General features: G+C 47.0%; 2 protein-coding genes across 2 annotated transcripts in view; both read left to right on the forward strand.

The window, feature by feature from the left end:
- LAMB4 (laminin subunit beta 4) overlaps window positions 1-5,855 on the forward strand; it is a 40,851-nt gene extending 34,996 nt beyond the window's left edge. Inside the window, exons 30-34 of the mRNA XM_071423892.1 lie at window positions 1,820-2,024; window positions 2,614-2,752; window positions 3,006-3,182; window positions 4,182-4,335; window positions 5,716-5,855. Coding sequence (XP_071279993.1) covers window positions 1,820-2,024; window positions 2,614-2,752; window positions 3,006-3,182; window positions 4,182-4,335; window positions 5,716-5,855 — 815 coding nt within the window. The remainder of the gene's footprint in view (window positions 1-1,819; window positions 2,025-2,613; window positions 2,753-3,005; window positions 3,183-4,181; window positions 4,336-5,715) is intronic.
- A 4,976-nt stretch (window positions 5,856-10,831) lies between these two features.
- The window catches only part of LAMB1 (laminin subunit beta 1), a 42,809-nt gene continuing 35,811 nt past the window's right edge, over window positions 10,832-17,829 (forward strand). Inside the window, exons 1-4 of the mRNA XM_071423893.1 lie at window positions 10,832-11,002; window positions 11,167-11,336; window positions 14,336-14,471; window positions 16,389-16,462. Coding sequence (XP_071279994.1) covers window positions 10,966-11,002; window positions 11,167-11,336; window positions 14,336-14,471; window positions 16,389-16,462 — 417 coding nt within the window. The 5' untranslated portion in view covers window positions 10,832-10,965. The remainder of the gene's footprint in view (window positions 11,003-11,166; window positions 11,337-14,335; window positions 14,472-16,388; window positions 16,463-17,829) is intronic.

A 17,829-nucleotide genomic window follows, 5' to 3' on the forward strand; every position in this document is an offset into this window, starting at 1 on the left:
GTAAATATGCAATGTTCTTTTTGACTCGTTTTTCATAAATATATTCCAATATCATACAGCATAATGGACAGCCAGAAGATGATCTAGCTGTGTATGCATGAACTTTCTCATCTACATCCTGAGCTGTGCAAACTATTTCAATCCCTCTTTTCTAGTGCTTCTTTCTCCCAGGTGACATTACTTTGTATCAGTTTTACAGTACATCTGCTACATTCTGATGATCATCTTTTATTACTGTGTTTAATTTGAAGTAACTCTCTCTGTTCCTGGTTTATCTGAGTAAAGGACTACTAAAATAATTTCATACAAAATATAATGGCCAGGCATGTCCAGTGCACCCTCAAATTGTTATTCCACCCCCTTCTTCCAGGTCCATAAATAGAGGCTCTTGGTAGGGAGCGTGGGAATTAGGACACATCCCACTCCATCCTCTCCATAAAGCTGTAACTTGAGGAATCAAAGGATTCTGGTAGAACTTCACAGCTCTCATAAAAAAAAAATAACAAAACAACTGTATCTACCCTAAAAATTTTCCACTCTCAGGATTACAGAAAAATGCTGTAGGAAACAGATCCTAATTTTTTTTTTCTCAGATGCACATCAAAGGATTCAAATGTGGCAGGATTTTCTTTATTCTCTTCAATGCAGCTGATCTCATAAATTTCTATGGATTGCAGTCTTTTGGTATTCATACCTCTACATCCAGATGGGAGCAAGGACAGAGGACAGAGGACTTCTTTTGTTCAGAAAAAATTTACATTATTTTATTGATTTAGAAAATTTAGGTCCATTTGATTGCTTAAGAGTCTCAGATTTTTATTGATAGCCACTGAAAATTCCATCTTTCACTCTTTTATGTTTCTTAGTAGATATACAGCATTTATTAACAATTCTAAAAGAATTTTTTCAAATCTTTGTTTTGTTAATTTAAAGAACAGGAACAGCTGAGAAGCATACAGTTAAACATTAAAAATACATTAAATCTTCTGTACTTGACATTGATGTGAATGGTGATTCTGGATGAATATATTTCTACAGAAAATAACTCTCAGGAATGCACTACTGTTTGCACACTAAATGTCTTCTATTTAATTCTTGCTGACTTACTCTGTAGATTAACACATCCATTTAACATATCTCAACTGCTTTGTCATACAAGGTCTTGTCTATAAATGGAAATGAGCAGAAGATAAAACTGATGATGTGGCTTCTCAAGACATTGACTACTCTGTGTGTGCCCCTGCCTCTCAGCAAAGATCTAGGACAAACTCATTTGTAATGGGAATTTTCAAAATGTGGGGTTTTTTTCTATGGTAAATTCCCATCCTATGCAAGTCTGACCCAAGTTCCCTCTGCAGCTTAGCCTTTCTCATTAACCAGCAAAGGAACCACTTTCTCAATATTGTGGCAACTCCAGGGAAGGGATTACACCCACTGGCCAGCTTGGAAATCTCCATTCACACCCCAGCCTCACCAGCACCTCTTTGATCTGTGGGCCAAGGGAGAAATGGGCTCTGACACATCTAGCTGTGCTGGGCACTGATTTAAAGCCCTCCATGGGCTCTGTCCTACATCAGAATTTTAATAACTCAGTTCAAAGTGGGTTCAAATCCTTATTTCAGCCAGTTCTGACAACACTAACAGCAGTATCTGGAAGCATAATATTAAATTACAAAATGTTGGAGATAATTCTCTTACCCCCTTGCTGTGCCTGTCAGCTTTATTTTCCCCCATAACTCAAAGGGTAGGCAGCCATAAAGAGCATTTACTGGCTGGAAGGAGCTGCTTCAGGATACTCTCAGCTCCATTTCTGTTGCAGATGAGAGTGCACCTCCAGAAGACATTGAGAAAGTGGCAAATTATGTTCTGCAAATAAACCTTCCCTTGACTCCACAAGAGCTCGCAGGCATGCTTGGCAAACTCCAGAGCTTTATGAACCACTGTGAGAAGTACAAACTGAATAACAAGAGAAACATAAAAGGGGAGGATGCTCAGACACTGCTGGTGGAGGCACAAGAAGCTGAGTGAGTAGAGTATTCTCATGCTGGTGTGCCAGCTCCAGCTGGGGTGGCACTGTGCACAGCAGGACTGCTCCATACCCCTGGCAGTATCCCAGTAACACTGGAAGGAGAATTCAGATGGAGACTTCACCTTGCCTTTTCCACAGGGCCTCTGCCACTGCCACTTGGGCTGCAGGAGCCACCATGCTGAAAGGAGCCAGCTCCTGACAGCTCTTGGCTCCTCTGCCTGCTGAGCCAGAGAGGCCAAAGCAGCTCCTTAACTCCACCTGGGACATCTGGCTCACTGGGTGGTTTGAATAAGGGTGAGAAAGACCCAACAAGAGAAAAAACATGTTCACCCATGGGTGCTCCCTCCTAGCTGTGCACCACCGGGCAGCCAGCAGCATCCAACCTCACCCTGAGTACAGCAACTCAGGTGCTCCCTCACAAAGTCCTTCTCTGAGGTTTTGCTTTACCAATTTACCTCAATTTTAGTGCTTGTTGTTGGACTTGAGGAAACACTCCTGTATGTCAGCATGGGTGCATTTGAAACATGTTCTTGCTTTGCTCACCACACCATGATACTGCATGTACTTCCTTTTTTCCATTTCAGCAAAGCAGCTAAAGCTCTTCTGCCAGTGGATGAAATTAATAATAAACTAAAAAATGTTGTGAAGTCCCAAGGACACTCCAAAAGCATCATCATAAAGTCAAATGAAGAGATACAAAGCATCAGAACACAAATCTCTCAGGTATCTTGCTGCAAATATTTTAATTTAATTGCTAGATTTATTAGAAAGAGATACTTCATTCTGAATATAACATAAACATACTTCATTCCTTAACATAAACTTAAATAAACAAAACCAGAATGTGGCACAGATATGACATCAATTCCATACTGCTTAAGTGTCTCTCAATCCACTGACAGTCCCTCATTGCCACACTCCACAAGCTGGATGGATGTTGCATAAGAAATCACAGCCTTCAATTGCTCTGTTTTAGGCTCAGAACCAAGTGAACAAGACAAACAATAAACTAAATGACTTGTCAGCCAAACAGACTGGGATGGAAGATGAAAGTGCCACATGGCAGGCAAAAATGCTGATGAACAAGAATCAAGCTGCAAAGGCAAGAGCAGAGGCAGAAGCAGCCCACAAGCAAGCCAAGAAAATGGAAAATGTAAGCTCTTCTGTCACATGTTAAGGGGGAAAAAACCCCTCCTCCATGTTTAATAGTATTTTTGATTCAGAAGCATTGCCATGCTGTCATAAAAACTTAACATTTTCCTTATGCCATGCAGTGTAAAATGCCATGGTTAAGAAGAATTTGTGTTTTATTTTAAGGTTTCTGGCATACACTTCTGTTTGCTTGAATGACAGAAAACATACACATTTCTCTGGCTACTTCATTACATTTTTTCTTGCACTGTGTATAAGACTTGTAGTCACCATGGGCACCAATAAACACAACAGAACAAATCACAAAACCAGATATTAAAATACATGAGTGATGGAAGCACCCTGACAATTCATCCTATGCCATTCTCCTTCAGAGAAAATTGCTGTGGGAGTAACTTGGAGTTTTTGATTGGCTTGATGCTTTCCAGTAGTTCAGTTTTTTGAAAATGAAGCTAAAAATTTGCTAAAATGGCAAGAACCAAGTACCCACACCACAAGCTTGGAACATGGCCATACTTCCAAGTTACAAGAACTGTAGGCAAAATCTAAACTGCAGTCTCAACAGCAACCTAGATCAGCAGGGAACAGATTAGCCAGTAAATATTACTGCAATTGAAAATGTAAAAAACCCCAATGCTGCTACAGATAATTCATTAAATTTGAATTAAGCCTTATGGTAGAATGAAATTTACAGAAAAGCCCTATCAACAGAAGCAAAACCAGCATAAACTTAAATATCTTAAATAATATTTTCTTTATATCCTTGCCCCTCCCTCTCCTTTAGATTACTCCACAGGCAGCTTGTTTTAATTGATTTCTATCACATTTTGCAAAGCATTTTTCAATGTCTACAAATTAAGGATCTGTTTTTTAATATTTAAGAGAAAGGGGAATCTAAACTTTGGTTCAAAGAGGGTGTTAAAAAAGTATTAAAACCTCCTTCTGTACACCAGATTAATTATGAGATGCTCTTAAACTAAGTAATGGCATTTTGTTACAGGAATTTACTGATGTTAAAAGAAAGTACACCATTCTTCAAGAAAAGCTAAAAATGCGAGGACCTCCAAAAGTGACACTAGAAAAAGTGAAGCAGTTGAAAGAAGAAGCAGAAAAACTGGCTGAAGAGACTGAAAAGAAGATAAAGAGAATAACAGGTGATGTTCTCACTTCCACAGTAAGTGGTAAACACTGTATAGTCATGAATCCAAGGCTAAAGTCCTTGCCCACAGACACTAACACACTAAGTTCACCCAAAATTAAGTTTAAAACATTTTACCTGGTGAAAATCCTTGCCTGAAGCTACTAATTTTAAAAGTAGTTGAATTGATTTGGCTTATGTACTTTTTCTGACTTAAATATATTGCTATAAGCAAAGGTTAAGAACTGTTCACACAGGGACTTGCAGAGATTTTCTTCAGTTTAAAAACAGGGCTAGAGCAAAACCTGCATAAAACCTGGCTGCAGATTCAGCTGGAGGCCCTGATTTATGCATTTGCTTTGGGCACTTGGACCTTCTCTCCTTCCTCTATGCTCTGTCTTTCCTACATCACCCAGGCAAGGGCTGGTGAGACAGAGCTGCAGGGCAGCTGTTTTCCATCAGCCCATACTTGCTCCCCTTCAGACCTTATCTCTGAGCAATGGCAGAGCAAAGCAGCTACAATTACCAGCTTGAGGAGACTGAAGCTGAGGTGCCCTGAATCTGGGGGGCCATGGCAGCCGGGCAGAGGGGCCATGGGCACTGCAGACAGAGCTGCTGTGGCTGTCCTGGCACACACTGCTGCTCACACAGGCTCAGGGGGTCACCAAAAAGGAGGAGCACATCTCATGTCCCTGCACACAGGGAACCTAATTCTCCTTGTAGTGGAGATCTGGGCATTCCCACTGGGAACCCTTAGGACTAGGATCCTGCCAGGCTCAAATAAGAAAATACCAAATAACATCAGCAAAACTGAAGCAGAAACTCTATCCCAGGAGAAAACTCTTCAGGACAGGATCCAAATTAATATTTTGAGCAGATACCTTGAGGAAAAGCATTAAGACCATTCAAGCCACTCCAAATGCCTGAATGATAAGGACATTAGAAGCAGGCAGTGAATCCTGTGAGTTTAACTCATTACCAATATGTTTACATTGGTGTAGCTTCACAGGAACCAGCAGAAAACAGTGACACAAGTGAGGGAGACCTAACCCCATCACACCCCAATTGTCTAGGCTTTACATGCATCAGTGGACACACTGCTCCTCTGAGTGCTTCCATTTAAACCAAGTCCTTCAAGAGCTCCATGTCCTGTCCCATCCTAGCTGATGGACAAAAGCACATGCTGAGAAATTAATTTCTTCAAGGCTATCATGCTTTTCTTGCTATCCAGAAGCCAGACTTTTCCTTCCAGTTGCACTTATAACATTCCCCATTCAAAATGGGCTTATTGTCTCTAAAACTTATGGGAAAAGAAATGCTGCTAATCACTGGATTTTACTTACACAACAAATGTGAGCATCACTGGTCACATCATTGCATGTCTCTGCTTTTCCAGATTTGGAGAAGAAGCTTCAGGAACTGAATCAAACCAAGCAAGATAAAGCAGAGCAACTGAGACAACTAGAGGAACAAGTGTTAGCCATTAAAAACGAAATCATGGAGCAGGAAAGCAAGTATGCAACATGCAAGAGTTAGGGTCTGAACAGACCATCAGGTAAAATGAAGCTGAAATCACCACAATTACGATGTCCTGAGCATCCTGGCACAGGCCACTATCCTCTGGAAATACATCTGAAGTGGCCTAGTGAATAATGTAATTTTACCTTTTTTTCTTTTTCTTCTTTTGTCCAGTTGAGTTTATATGGAAATAGGAAATACCTTGTAATAAACCATCTGATTTAGTAATCAGGTGTAGTCTTTGAGGGAGCTCTACAATATACTCCTGTGCACAGTCTAGGGCTTCCTGTGGTGGGGGGCCTGGAAATGCAAAAGGAGGATTGCTCGGAGAGCTGGTGGGAGCTGTCCCAAAGACAGACTCCCAGCACCCCGTGTCTTCTGCCAACCCCTACGAACCGTGGTTATGCCACGACCCTGCAGGGGGCGGGCCAGACTCGGATGGGGCGATGCAGGTGAAACCCCGCGGGTCCTGCAGCGGGATGCAGGTGAATGAAACCCCGCGGGTCCTGCAGCGGGATGCAGGTGAATGAAACCCCGCGGGTCCTGCAGCGGGATGCAGGTGAATGAAACCCTGCGGGTTCCTGCAGCGGGATGCAGGTGAATGAAACCCTGAGGGTTCCTGCAGCGGGATGCAGGTGAATGAAACCCTGCGGGTTCCTGCAGCGGGATGCAGGTGAATGAAACCCTGAGGGTTCCTGCAGCGGGATGCGGGTGAATGAAACCCCGCGGGTCCTGCAGCGGGATGCAGGTGAATGAAACCCCGCGGGTTCCTGCAGCGGGATGCAGGTGAATGAAACCCCGCGGGTCCTGCAGCGGGATGCGGGTGAATGAAACCCCGCGGGTTCCTGCAGCGGGATGCAGGTGAATGAAACCCTGAGGGCTCCTGCAGCGGGATGCAGGTGAATGAAACCCCGCGGGTCCTGCAGCCGCTCCTGCTGACATCCAGCCGCATCCCCGGCACTGTCACTGCTCCAGCCCCATCTCCTCACCGAGGCAGAGCAGGGTTCCCCCACCAGAGCCCTGAGGATGCGAGGGTCCCGCTGTGCTCCCTGGAAATGCGGCGGGCAGCAGCTCCGTGCAGCGCCGGGCCACGGGCGGTGGGCCACAGGGCCGATGTCCCGCTGCCCACTGGATGGCAGTGCTCAGATGCTTAACGCAGAAATCAACTTAAAACTCTTTTCTCTGGCATTGGCGCTCCTGCAATGCATGTTTTTCTTATGCTTATAGGGGGTTTCACGCGTTTTTCATTAATGTAACCAGCAACTGGAGAATAACTCCAGCTCTTAGGTTTAAGCTGTGAGTCTAAAGGGCCAGAAATGTTGAAAACCAGTTTCTCCAGCTCTTCTCCCACAATGCAGCACTTTATGAAATCAGGGTTCACTCAGCAATTTCTTTTAGCATCAGGAACACATGAATTGGCCTAAATTCTAGGCTGTAATTATTTTTTTTATATATTAATAAGAAAGGAATCTGTGGTTAAGCAAGTGTTATAGACGTGCCAGAGTTTAAAAAAGACTGAAGTGAGCTACGCCTCAGTTTCAAACTCCCACCCTTGGTATACATACTCCTGCAGGTTGCAGAGCAGAGTAGTGATGGGCTTTCCTCAGTCAAAACCAGTCGTGTCATTCCTGGCTGGACTGTCCCACTGAGGGACTGCATTCAGCACGGTGCTGCTTCAGAGCTGGACCTAGCCCAGACCACATCTGTAAAATTCAGGAATGCTCTGCGGGAACACAGGGCTCTTGACATTTACCCATGCCAGCAGCACCCGTGAAACAATCCTTATCGATCCCACGGAGATAAACACTGCATGGTTATCACCCCGTGTTTACAAGAGCTAAAGTAGCATTGGTATGCGCTGGGGGCTTGGGTGGGAATTGCTGGCAGATGAGATTTCAGAGATACTCCTCTAACTCGAACCAGCTGTGCTCCAGGGCAATGTGCAACATGCATTATTACATTGTGACACATTCTATTGTGAAAATAATGGAATCAAATTATAATTTTGATATAATCTAACAAAGCCACCTGAACGCAGGAATGCATGGAATTTGTGGGTTAGCATTGTCTGAATTTTAGCACTTAGGAAAAATCATCTGTGAGGTGTGAGGCTTTTTTCTAAGTTACTAGGCTGTAATCAGATGACTGTATTTAGGCTGACTTTGACATAATGAAATCAAACATCTCTGTTTTACTCGGAGCACACACCTAGCTGCTCACGTGCAGGTCTCCAGGTTATGAAGGATTTTCTGCAGGTTTCAGTGCATCTCTGCTGGACTGCACCTGGGAGAGGCAAACTGAAACTCTTAGACAGAAATTCCCAATTGCATACAAACCAAAATTATTTCTTTTGTGGCTTTAAAAATCTGAATTCACAAGCAAAAAGTTGAAAGAGAACTTCCTCCTAAAATCCACTGTTGACTATGAGAATTGCTGAATGGCTTTCCACAAGCTGCACAGATGAGAAATCTGTAAACACAAGGCAGTTAAACAGGCCGGGAGAGGAGATGTATCCATGGGGGAAACAGAAATCGCTGGAAGGAAAGCGGAAGCAGGAACAAGAAATTCAGCACAGTCTAACCTCCCCTCCCTGCCCCCAAGCATGCTCAGACACACAAAGGAAGCAGATCCGATGGAACCAGTGGCCACAGAACTCCAAATCCATCCTATGACAGCTTCACAAGTTTACAACTGTGCAGCATTTCCCACTGGAAGTGATGCAAAAACTTTCAAAGTGTTTTTTCAAAGTCAATTTGTGGGGAAAATGCTGTCTCTAGATAAAAAAATACCTATTTGTAGCTCCCCCTGGACCTCTTCCTTGTGGGCAGAAATGGCTTCAGAAAACTGTTTCTTGAAAAAGGATTGAAATAAGTTTCCTGCTGTAGAGCATTTTTACTTCAATGGCATTAATCAAAATGCAAACAACACAACCAAACTGACATAGAATCAAAGATATATTTAATCAAAATCATATCATCAGCTCTACCAGGCATTCAACCACTGCAGTGTTTTAAGAAAATGGGTGATCAAGTGGGTCCCACTGGGCTCAAATTCTGAAATTTTGTTTTTTGAGACTTCCAACCACGCACAAACACAGACACTTCAGGGAGGTAAAGGTGGTTCACCAACCACAAGGATAGGGCACTAAACTGAACTTTTATCATTTGAAGAATCAAATTAAAATACTCCCACTCACTATTTGTCACGAGCACTGCAGAGAGGGAGGGACACGAGTCCCCTGTTCCTAATTACTCACACACTGAGTGTGGTGGTTTCTGTTATGTCTGAAAGAATGCCCCAGTTATGGGTGATGGTGGCCACCCCAGGCTGTGGCTGGAGCTCCAGCTCAAGCCCTGGTGTTGCATACCAGGGTCACCCCCAGGCTGGAACAAAGCACGTTTTCATGCTCTCTGTGCCAAGGCACAAAGGAGCCTATAGGGGAGGACAGGACTTCCACAAGGCTATGAAACAGGAAAAAAAACCGAAAGGAGAAAACGTCAATCAAAGTTGGAAAAGTAGGGGACAGAAAAAGTCCAGTGGCAATGAAAGAGTTGCACAAAGTAAAACATTTTCTGTTAGTGGGGGAACAAAAATGTTTGCTGTACTGAAGCTTAAAAAATATAACAGGGTTATGAAACTGAATTTGTTTTCTGAATTTAGAAGACCACATTGCAGAAGGTTAGGGTATTACAATTCCTGCCCTGTCAGTTTAGAATGATTTAATTTTATGGATTTCTTTAATGAAACAGCTCCACAAGTTGTTTAATCCAGAGTCTTGGGTTATGTTTCAAACCTGGTGTTTAACCTTTAGGGCAAGTCACTCGGTATCTCTCTGTTTCTGCTTATCCATCTGTAAAATGAGAATGAACATATTTACCTACCTCGGCAGGGTTTGCTGGGCCAGACAGACCATGGTGTGTTTTCATTCTGGCACTGCAAATAGTGAGGGCAAAGTGTTCTTGGGGGGCACTGGTACCTGGTAAAGATTTACACAAGTACACGTGTTACACATGTGCAAGCAAAACCTGGGTATACAAACCCAGGCATTTGTCCCAGCCACATCCATCCTTCATACACACTCCTAGGTGTTTATTTAACCCTAAACATTTTCCCTGGGTGCTGAGGGGACCCTGCCACCAGCCAATGAAGCCCTCATGCTCCCCAGCAGACCCCAAGGCACTGATGTGGGGGGCTGGGGTGCAGGGGCAGCTCCAGCACAGCCACTCATTCCTTGCAGCTGCCCCAGCGCCCCTGGGAAGGCAACGGTGCCGTGTGCTCCCAGGGAATGTGACACAGCCTGGCAGTGGCTGCTCCAGGCTTGCTGGGCCTCTCTGCCTGTGCCAGAGCCAGACCTGGCCATGTATGGCAGCCACCATCCCCAGGAATGGCACTCCTGAGCCACGTGTGCTGGCACCACAGCACCAGGCAGAGCGGGGCTACTGAGCCTTGAGTGGGACAGTTGTCAAACTCCTGGTGCTTTGCTGGGCTTTGGGTCCATCCATCCATCCATCCATCCATCCATCCATCCATCCATCCATCCATCCATCCATCCATCCATCCTTTCCTCGCAAGGGCCCAGCTTCATCCACGCTAGCGGCAGAAGGGAGGATTAGGTCAATAACCCCATTCCTTCATTGTTTCTGCACCGACAAGGGCAGGGAGGAGGGGTACCCAATTGGTGATTCCCCCCGCCTATCCACCACCCCCTTCCAATTGTCGCACCCTGCCCAGAGCCCGCTCCCGACGCTGGAAAGAGCCCAGCCTGCGGGCCGGGGGGCTGGAGCTCCCGGTGTCCCGCTCGGGGCTCCCTGGCTACAGCGGGACAGGACCTCCCCTTGCCTCCCACCCCGACTGAGCCGCCCTTCCTCGACGGCGGCGCTCCGTGCCCCGGCTGAGGGCCGGGCTGCTCCAGGGCGGGAGGGGCTCGGCCCGGCCCCGCGGATGCGGAGGGGCGGAGGAGGAGGAGGAGGAGGAGGGCCGGGGGGCGCCCGGCGGCGCGGGGCCGCGGTCGGGAACGGCGGCGCCTGCGTGGAGCGGCCGGAGCAGCGGCTTTCGGCGGCGCGTGGAGGGGCAGCCGCGTCCCGTCCCGTCCCGTCGTGTCCTGTCCCGTCCCGTCCTGCCGCCCGCCATGGGCCGCCTCCCGCTGTACCTCTGCTGCTGCCTCGGTAACTCCCGCTCCGCTCCGGCCGCCGTCGGGGCACGGCGGGCTGGGCGCGCCTCTGTAGCGCCCGCCGGGGCGGCTCGGGGCGCCCAGCCCGGCCGCGCTCCCGCTTCCCTCTCTCACCCTGTGTCCCCCTCCCTCTCTCTCCCTCCCTCCGCGGCCGCGCAGCGCTGTGGCCCGCGGCGGCACAGGAGCCCGAGTACAGCTATGGCTGCGCCGAGGGCAGCTGCTACCCCGCCACCGGCGACCTGCTCATCGGCCGCGCCGCCCGCCTCTCCGCCTCCTCCACCTGCGGCCTCCGCCAGCCCGAGCCCTACTGCATCGTCAGCCACCTCCAGGTGAGCGCCGGCCGCGGGCGGGCAGCGCTCCCGGGCACCGCGCTCGGTGCCGGCGCTGGGGCGGGCATCGCCTCCTGCGCGGGCGCTGCACGGGCTGCGCGGGGTGCGGGGACTGAGCGGGGTGCGGGAGCTGAGCGGGGTGCGGGGACTGAGCGGGGTGCGGAGGCTTCGCGGGGTGCGGGGACTGCGCGGGGTGCACACCCGCGGGCAGCGCCCGGGCCGGCGGGACGGGACGAGCACCGCCCGCGGGTAGGAGGCGCGGGCAGCGCCGTGCCCCGTGCGGGACCCCGCACCCTGGGCGCAGGGAATCCCCCGCGGCTTTCGGCTCCGAGCTCCCTTTCCTGATCGAGGCCAATAAAGAAGAATGTGCCGCAGTAAGTTCAGCTAATGCTTTATTTCCCGGCTCGCTCGGAGCCGTCTAGACAGCTTCCTAAAGAAGAGTGGGCTGTAGGGCTCGGCAATGTTTTGTCCACAGTCCCCGCAATGTAATTACATGTGTATGGTCTTGGAGTGGAAGGATGCAAATAAGGTTGTCTCTGCGCATCTGGTGAGCTGCTGCTTTTTAAAGCCAGAAGCAGCTCATCAAACTTAAAATCTCTGAGAGAGAAGGGATGGTGGAGAAAAATAAACTATCAGTTATACGTGGAACTCTGTTGAACTGAAAGTAAAGGGATAATCTCCGGACGAATTACTGTGGAGACAATAGGGCCGGATTCTGGCACTTGGAAGGAAAACCACAGGAAGCAGGAGAGGCAGTAGCACTTGACTCATTTGTACCCTGAAGTTACCAAGTCTCCCTTAATCCTTTCCCCACCTTCAGTTTTACCGTGTAAGTTCTGTCTAATGGCTCTACTTTATTTGACGAGGGATTTAGCTTCTCTGAACATTTTCAGTATATGTTGGGATTGACTTTAACAACATAAGCATCTCTGGTAGAACGAAATAACAAAGGTGCTTTGTTACATTTTCTTGTCTCAAAAAATGTTGAAGTGACGTTGTAAAAAGCATCACTTCAGAAGTTCTCATGTGCCCATATTCCTGATCTCCCTGCCCCGGTTCAGTATTTGGGATGTCCCTGGTTATTCTGAACCATAGTGTGTGGTATTGAAGAAATCATGGAAGTTGTCAGTATCCTCTTAGTAACATGGGGCGTGGCCGCACTGAGTGCTTGGCAGAATGAGGATCTGCTAGGTCTTCTAGGATTTACTTTTGGTCAGAGGAGAAGCAAGTTGTGGCATGAAGTGTGGGGGAAGATAAGCCTGGAGCAGACAGTAGGGAATGTCTTCCTGGGACCCCTTCTCTTGCCATTCTTTCTGCTGGAGGAGTGTTCGAGGGCTTGTGGGAGGTGAAGCCCTGAGCTTGGGAGGAGCCACAGAAGCCAGGACTGGTGAAATGGAAAGCCTGTGTGGTGCAGACCTGCCAGCTGTCACATTCTTGGCTGATAAAGAAGAGCATTTGTCTCCATAAACGTGCTGGAGGAATGGTGCCTGTGTAGCTTTGGGCAGGGATGAGTTGTTGCTGTGTTGGGGCTCCTTCACTGCCATCCAACGAGCTCCTCTCCTCATCGGCCCTCTCCCGTTGGTCTGGGCAGGATCCCTCCCTTTTGGTTTAGTTTGCACCCTACTTTGCAGTCAGAAAACGGTGGTTTTAGGCAGAAGGACAATGCAAAAATAGTACTGTTTGTAGTAACAGCCATTGTGGGAACTCAGCACATCACTCCGGATGTCCAGAGTTACCGAGAGAACCCTTGGGGGGCCTCAAAAATCCTGGAATGTTGCCAGGAGCGTCTGGTGGCTTGACTTCGATCCCTCTAGGGATGTGCCACCTGTTTGAGGACATGAGAGTCACTTGGGAGTGAATGGTGCAGGAATGATGCATTTACAGGGTGAAATAGATTTTAGGGTTTTGGTACAGGGGGGTTATGGAGACAAGATGGAGGGATCAGGGCGTGTCTCGTCCTTCTTCTTCTTCTTGTCTTCCATTTTCTGTGGTGATGTTGGCACTTGGGGATTGGTCCATGGTGAAGGTGCACTTGCTAATATGGGTGAAAGGTGTTGGGAAATAAAGGTAAATATCATGTACATAGTTTTTAGTATAAAAAGACACGACCGCCCTGTGGGTGGTCAGAGTGCCCTTGGCTGCCTTGCAGGTCAGACCTCTACTGGGCAGAAAGAAAATTCTGTAGATGAGAAATAATAAACAATCTGAAGACCAAGAAATTGAAGAGTGCAGACTCGTCCTTTGAAGCACGGGCTGCCCCTGAACCATCCATGGCGTGTCTGGGCAGAGACAGACAGCCGACCGGACAAGCCATGATGGAGTTTTGTCCCCTGGTGAAGAAGCTTCTGGCTTATCCAAGCAGCACATCCCAGACTTGTTCTGAGCTGGTTTTGCTTGGGCAGACTTTGTAATGTGTGCAAATGGACCTTATGATCACAGTTTGGGGTTGCAATACCAGCTGAAGATGCAAGGTTTGGGTAGGAGTTGGACAAGCTGAATTCAGAGAAAAGGGCTAAATCACTGAGGGCCCCTTGATGTGCACTGAGCCTCACGGGAGGTACCCCTAATTCAGGCAGCTTGCATCTCCAAGCCAGCTTCCAAAAGCCAGAGTTAATTTCTCACGAGTTGTTAAGATGCAGTTTTGCACGTGTGCATTTTTTACAGAAGCAATTCAGCAATTTTCTGTAGATGTTGCCATTGGTTTTGAATTCCACTGGAGAATACGTGCACTGGAAGACATTTCCTGAAACTGCAATTTTCATTGAGAGCATGCTTCCCATAAAAATGAAGTTATGGAATTCCTGGCATATTTTCCATTTGGCAATTTACATTAATTCATAGAGGTAAAAACACTTCGCATTTCAACAAAAAAAAATCTTTGATGACTCCTGCAGGCAAAACGAGTGGAATGTGATATGGATGGAAAATACTCTTATCTGCAGGAAGCAACTATTGCCCCATGGATAAAATCAGTAATGCTGATTATCATGTTGTTTCAGGAGGACAAAAAATGTTTCATATGTGATTCGGAGGATCCCTTCCACGATACTCTCAATCCCGACAGCCATCGGATTGAAAATGTGGTCACCACGTTCGATCCAAATCGCCTGAAGCTCTGGTGGCAGTCGGAGAATGGTATGTGGTTTGTCTGGGGCAATTTCCGGGGCTGGGAGCTGTTTTCCCTCCTTTTGTTTAAGGGTACCTGTGGGTTTGCTCTTATCTCTGGCCTGGTGATGACTGCCCTGTGAAGGATCATGCTGTGTGAGGAGCCATGAGTAAAGCTGGCTGCTTTTGTGTGCCCTGGAGCGGTCCTTAATCTGCAACAAAACCCCTCGAGTCCTCCAGGAGTGTTGGAAACAGCCGTCCAAGCACTCTGCGAGAGTCCTTTCCTAAAGAGATGAGTTTCCCACACTGGCCTCAGATTCTCCCTCATATTTGGGCAGCAAGAGCTGAGCAGCTTTCCAAGAGTAAATATCCCAGGGCTTCCCCACGCCCGGGCTGGAGGCTGTGGAAGGAGGGGGTTTGGGTGCAGAGCTGGCTCTTGCCCTGCTTGCAGTCCTCCAATTTCCTTTTCCTACCTCAGGGCAGTAAAGCCAGGGATATCTCTTACCCTACAAGCTGCCTTCTCCCTCCTGAGCTCCCTGAATTTCTGTACCATTTGCCAAGCAATAAAATGAACTGTGGAAACAAGCCAACTCGTTAAAAACAAAAATTTCTTATTAGTTTGGTGGGGTTTTTGGTTTTTTTCTTTTAATCCTTCTTCCGCCTGTTTTACTTTCCTGGTTATGCTTTTGGAATGCTTTCATACACAAAACAAGGCAGCAAGGGTTTCTCAAACAGCAGTCCTACCCTGAAACCTTAAAGCCAGCTGGACAGGGTGGGATTTCTGCAAATTCATTGGCAGCAGCTGTCTTATTGTATATGAGAAAAAAAAAAGTAATATTTGTAACAGTTTTGCCGCCTGTTAAAGAAAGGTTTTCACTAAATCCTTTTTAACCATTTAGATCAACTGCTTGCAGCCAGCGGTTCTCTTCCAGCATTCCAGATAATTCATGTTTTTTGCAACAGACTTGGCAGCATTCACACAAAAAAGTTTCTTAGCTCATAAGGTCATGAAAATGTCCTTCAACAATAAAAAACAAATGATTCTTTCTGTCCAATTCATGTTTTCAGGCATACAGCATAAGGGACCATTGCTGCATGCTTCACAGAAGGTTACAGCTGGTCAAAAATTTAAGTGCCTTATTGTTTTATTATTTTCATTTCTTACCCTTTCTCCTCTCTGTAAATCTTGATTTTATTTTTTATTTCCAACTACAGTATAATTAGTATCCAGCTGCTTCGAGAGCTCTTTTCACAAGGCAAAATAATATTTCTGGCTGTTTTTCTTCCTTTCTGTGTAGAGTCCTTAACCACAGGTAGTCATACAGCAGTTTGGAAAACTTTTTTCCTCTCACCATTTTCTTAACCTTTGGGACTGCAAAGCAGGGCTGTGATAGTTGCTTTAGGAGTGTCTCAAAACTAGGTTCTAAAGGAGCTGTTCTTGTGGACAGGAGAGTCCAGAGTGAGTGAAAAATGGTGGGGAATGGCCCCGACCAGGCATCAGTGAGACTGGGAGTGTTAGGGCTGCAGAAGCTTGTGCTGCTGCTGCTGCCAGAGAGGCTGGGGTGGGGGAGAACAGCCTGCAGCCACCACACACATCTGGGCTCAGCATCCCCAGCTGGACTGGGGCTTTGGTGCCAGGACCCAGCTTGTGGTGGTCCCAGCCATGCCTCTGTCTCAAGTAGCACTGCGGGCTCATGCTCTGGGTGTAGCGCATTCGGTGCTGATCACGCGCAGGAATCCCACGTGTTACTCTCCAGCAGGTTCTTGGTGTCTCCCCCTCTACCTCAGGCACACACTAAACCATCATATTCCTTTTCCACTACAGAACCAAGTGCTAAAGAAAATAGTCTCATGCCAACAGAGTGAAGAGCTTTGGCAAAAGCTCTTCATGTAGAGACTGGCAGGTGTCCTTGTTAGCGGAACACCTTCTTTTCTCTGCCCCTGCAGGTTTGGAAAATGTGACTATCCAGCTGGACCTGGAGGCTGAGTTTCATTTCACTCATCTCATTATGACCTTCAAGGTAAGGAAGCCACAGTCTTACCCTGAACCCTAAAACATGAGGAAATGAGAGGTCTCATAGTCCTTCACATCTATTTGATATTTTGGATTTGGGCTTTGTCTGAGCTGTTTGGCCTGAATTTTTCAGAGCTGCCAACCATTAACCAGTGCTGAAGTCATGCAGAAAGGCTGGGTTCTGATTTGTGTTTGAACTCCAGTGAGGCTGCAGAAGGAGTCTTGCTGAAGCTGGGTTTTGTGTTGGTGTGTCTTTGGTGGTTATGTTCTAGAAGATTGTTAGCTAAGTCATATAGTAGCAAGGGTTTTTTTCCTGAAAAAAGTTGGCCATGGTGTCAGTTTTCATTTGGCAAATAGAAAGGTCTTCAGGAAGAAGGAACATCTGTACACAAAGTGTCTTTGTTTTTTTACAAACAGATGTCTTGGAATGGTAGCTTATGTCCCGTACATCCTAAATGTTCTTCCCATGTGGACAAATTAATCTCTTCATTTTTACGCATTAGCTTTCTAGGACAGCTGGTTCCTCTTTCCTGTGGCATCAACAAGGGTTTCTCCCTGTGACTTAAGGTGGTGGAAGGTGGTCATTTCTACTGCAGCCAGCAGTGAGGGACCCCCAAAAAACCCCTGTCACTGCAGCCATTGTACCCCAGTGCTGGAGCTTGTTCTGCTATCAGGAGGAAGACTGCAGGGGAAAGATAGTTTTAATGATGCCTTGTGGCCTTTGTGTGGTAGACAGTTGAGCTGCCTTATTTCTGGGTTGCTAAATTTTTTTGTTGGGTGAGATACTAGTTTCTAAGTTGGGTGATATTTTCAGCCAGGAAGCAGAGAGAAAATTTCTTTCCAGCTGTGACTGAAATGCTTTTGTGCTTGGCTCTGGGAGGTCCCCACTGAATACATAAAACTAAGGAAGAGATTGTTGGCATTTCTTTGTAGGTACAAGCTAGGGTTAAATAAATATCTGGTTTTTGAAAGGCAGCACAAAAATGAAAACATGATTTTATTTAGGTAGGAGGGATTAAAAATCTTACCAAAACTTTATTAGTTTGTTGTTCTGAGTTGGATACATGTAGGTAAGAAGGACACTGGTTTGGTGAAGTGAATGCAGCCTGCCAGGGTCTGGGCAAGGCCAGCTGGAGAAGGGTCACTGGGGATGGGGGGAATCAAATGCACCGTGAATGGATGAAGCTGAACCTCTCCATCTCCATAAGGGACGTTTTCTTAAGGAAGCACAGAGGACAGCTGGCACTGGACATCACAGATGCTGCATTTTGCCTCATCTGGTCAGGCAAAGAGGAAATGCTGGGGCTTCTCTGAGCTTCAGAGGTACCTGCTCAGCAGTAACTTCTGGGTGTCAGAGCTGGATGGGAAGCAGTG

Source organism: Agelaius tricolor, unplaced genomic scaffold (assembly GCF_023055355.1).
Source record: "Agelaius tricolor isolate 1412-34295 unplaced genomic scaffold, bAgeTri1.0.p SCAF_3, whole genome shotgun sequence".
Taxonomy (NCBI): domain Eukaryota; kingdom Metazoa; phylum Chordata; class Aves; order Passeriformes; family Icteridae; genus Agelaius; species Agelaius tricolor.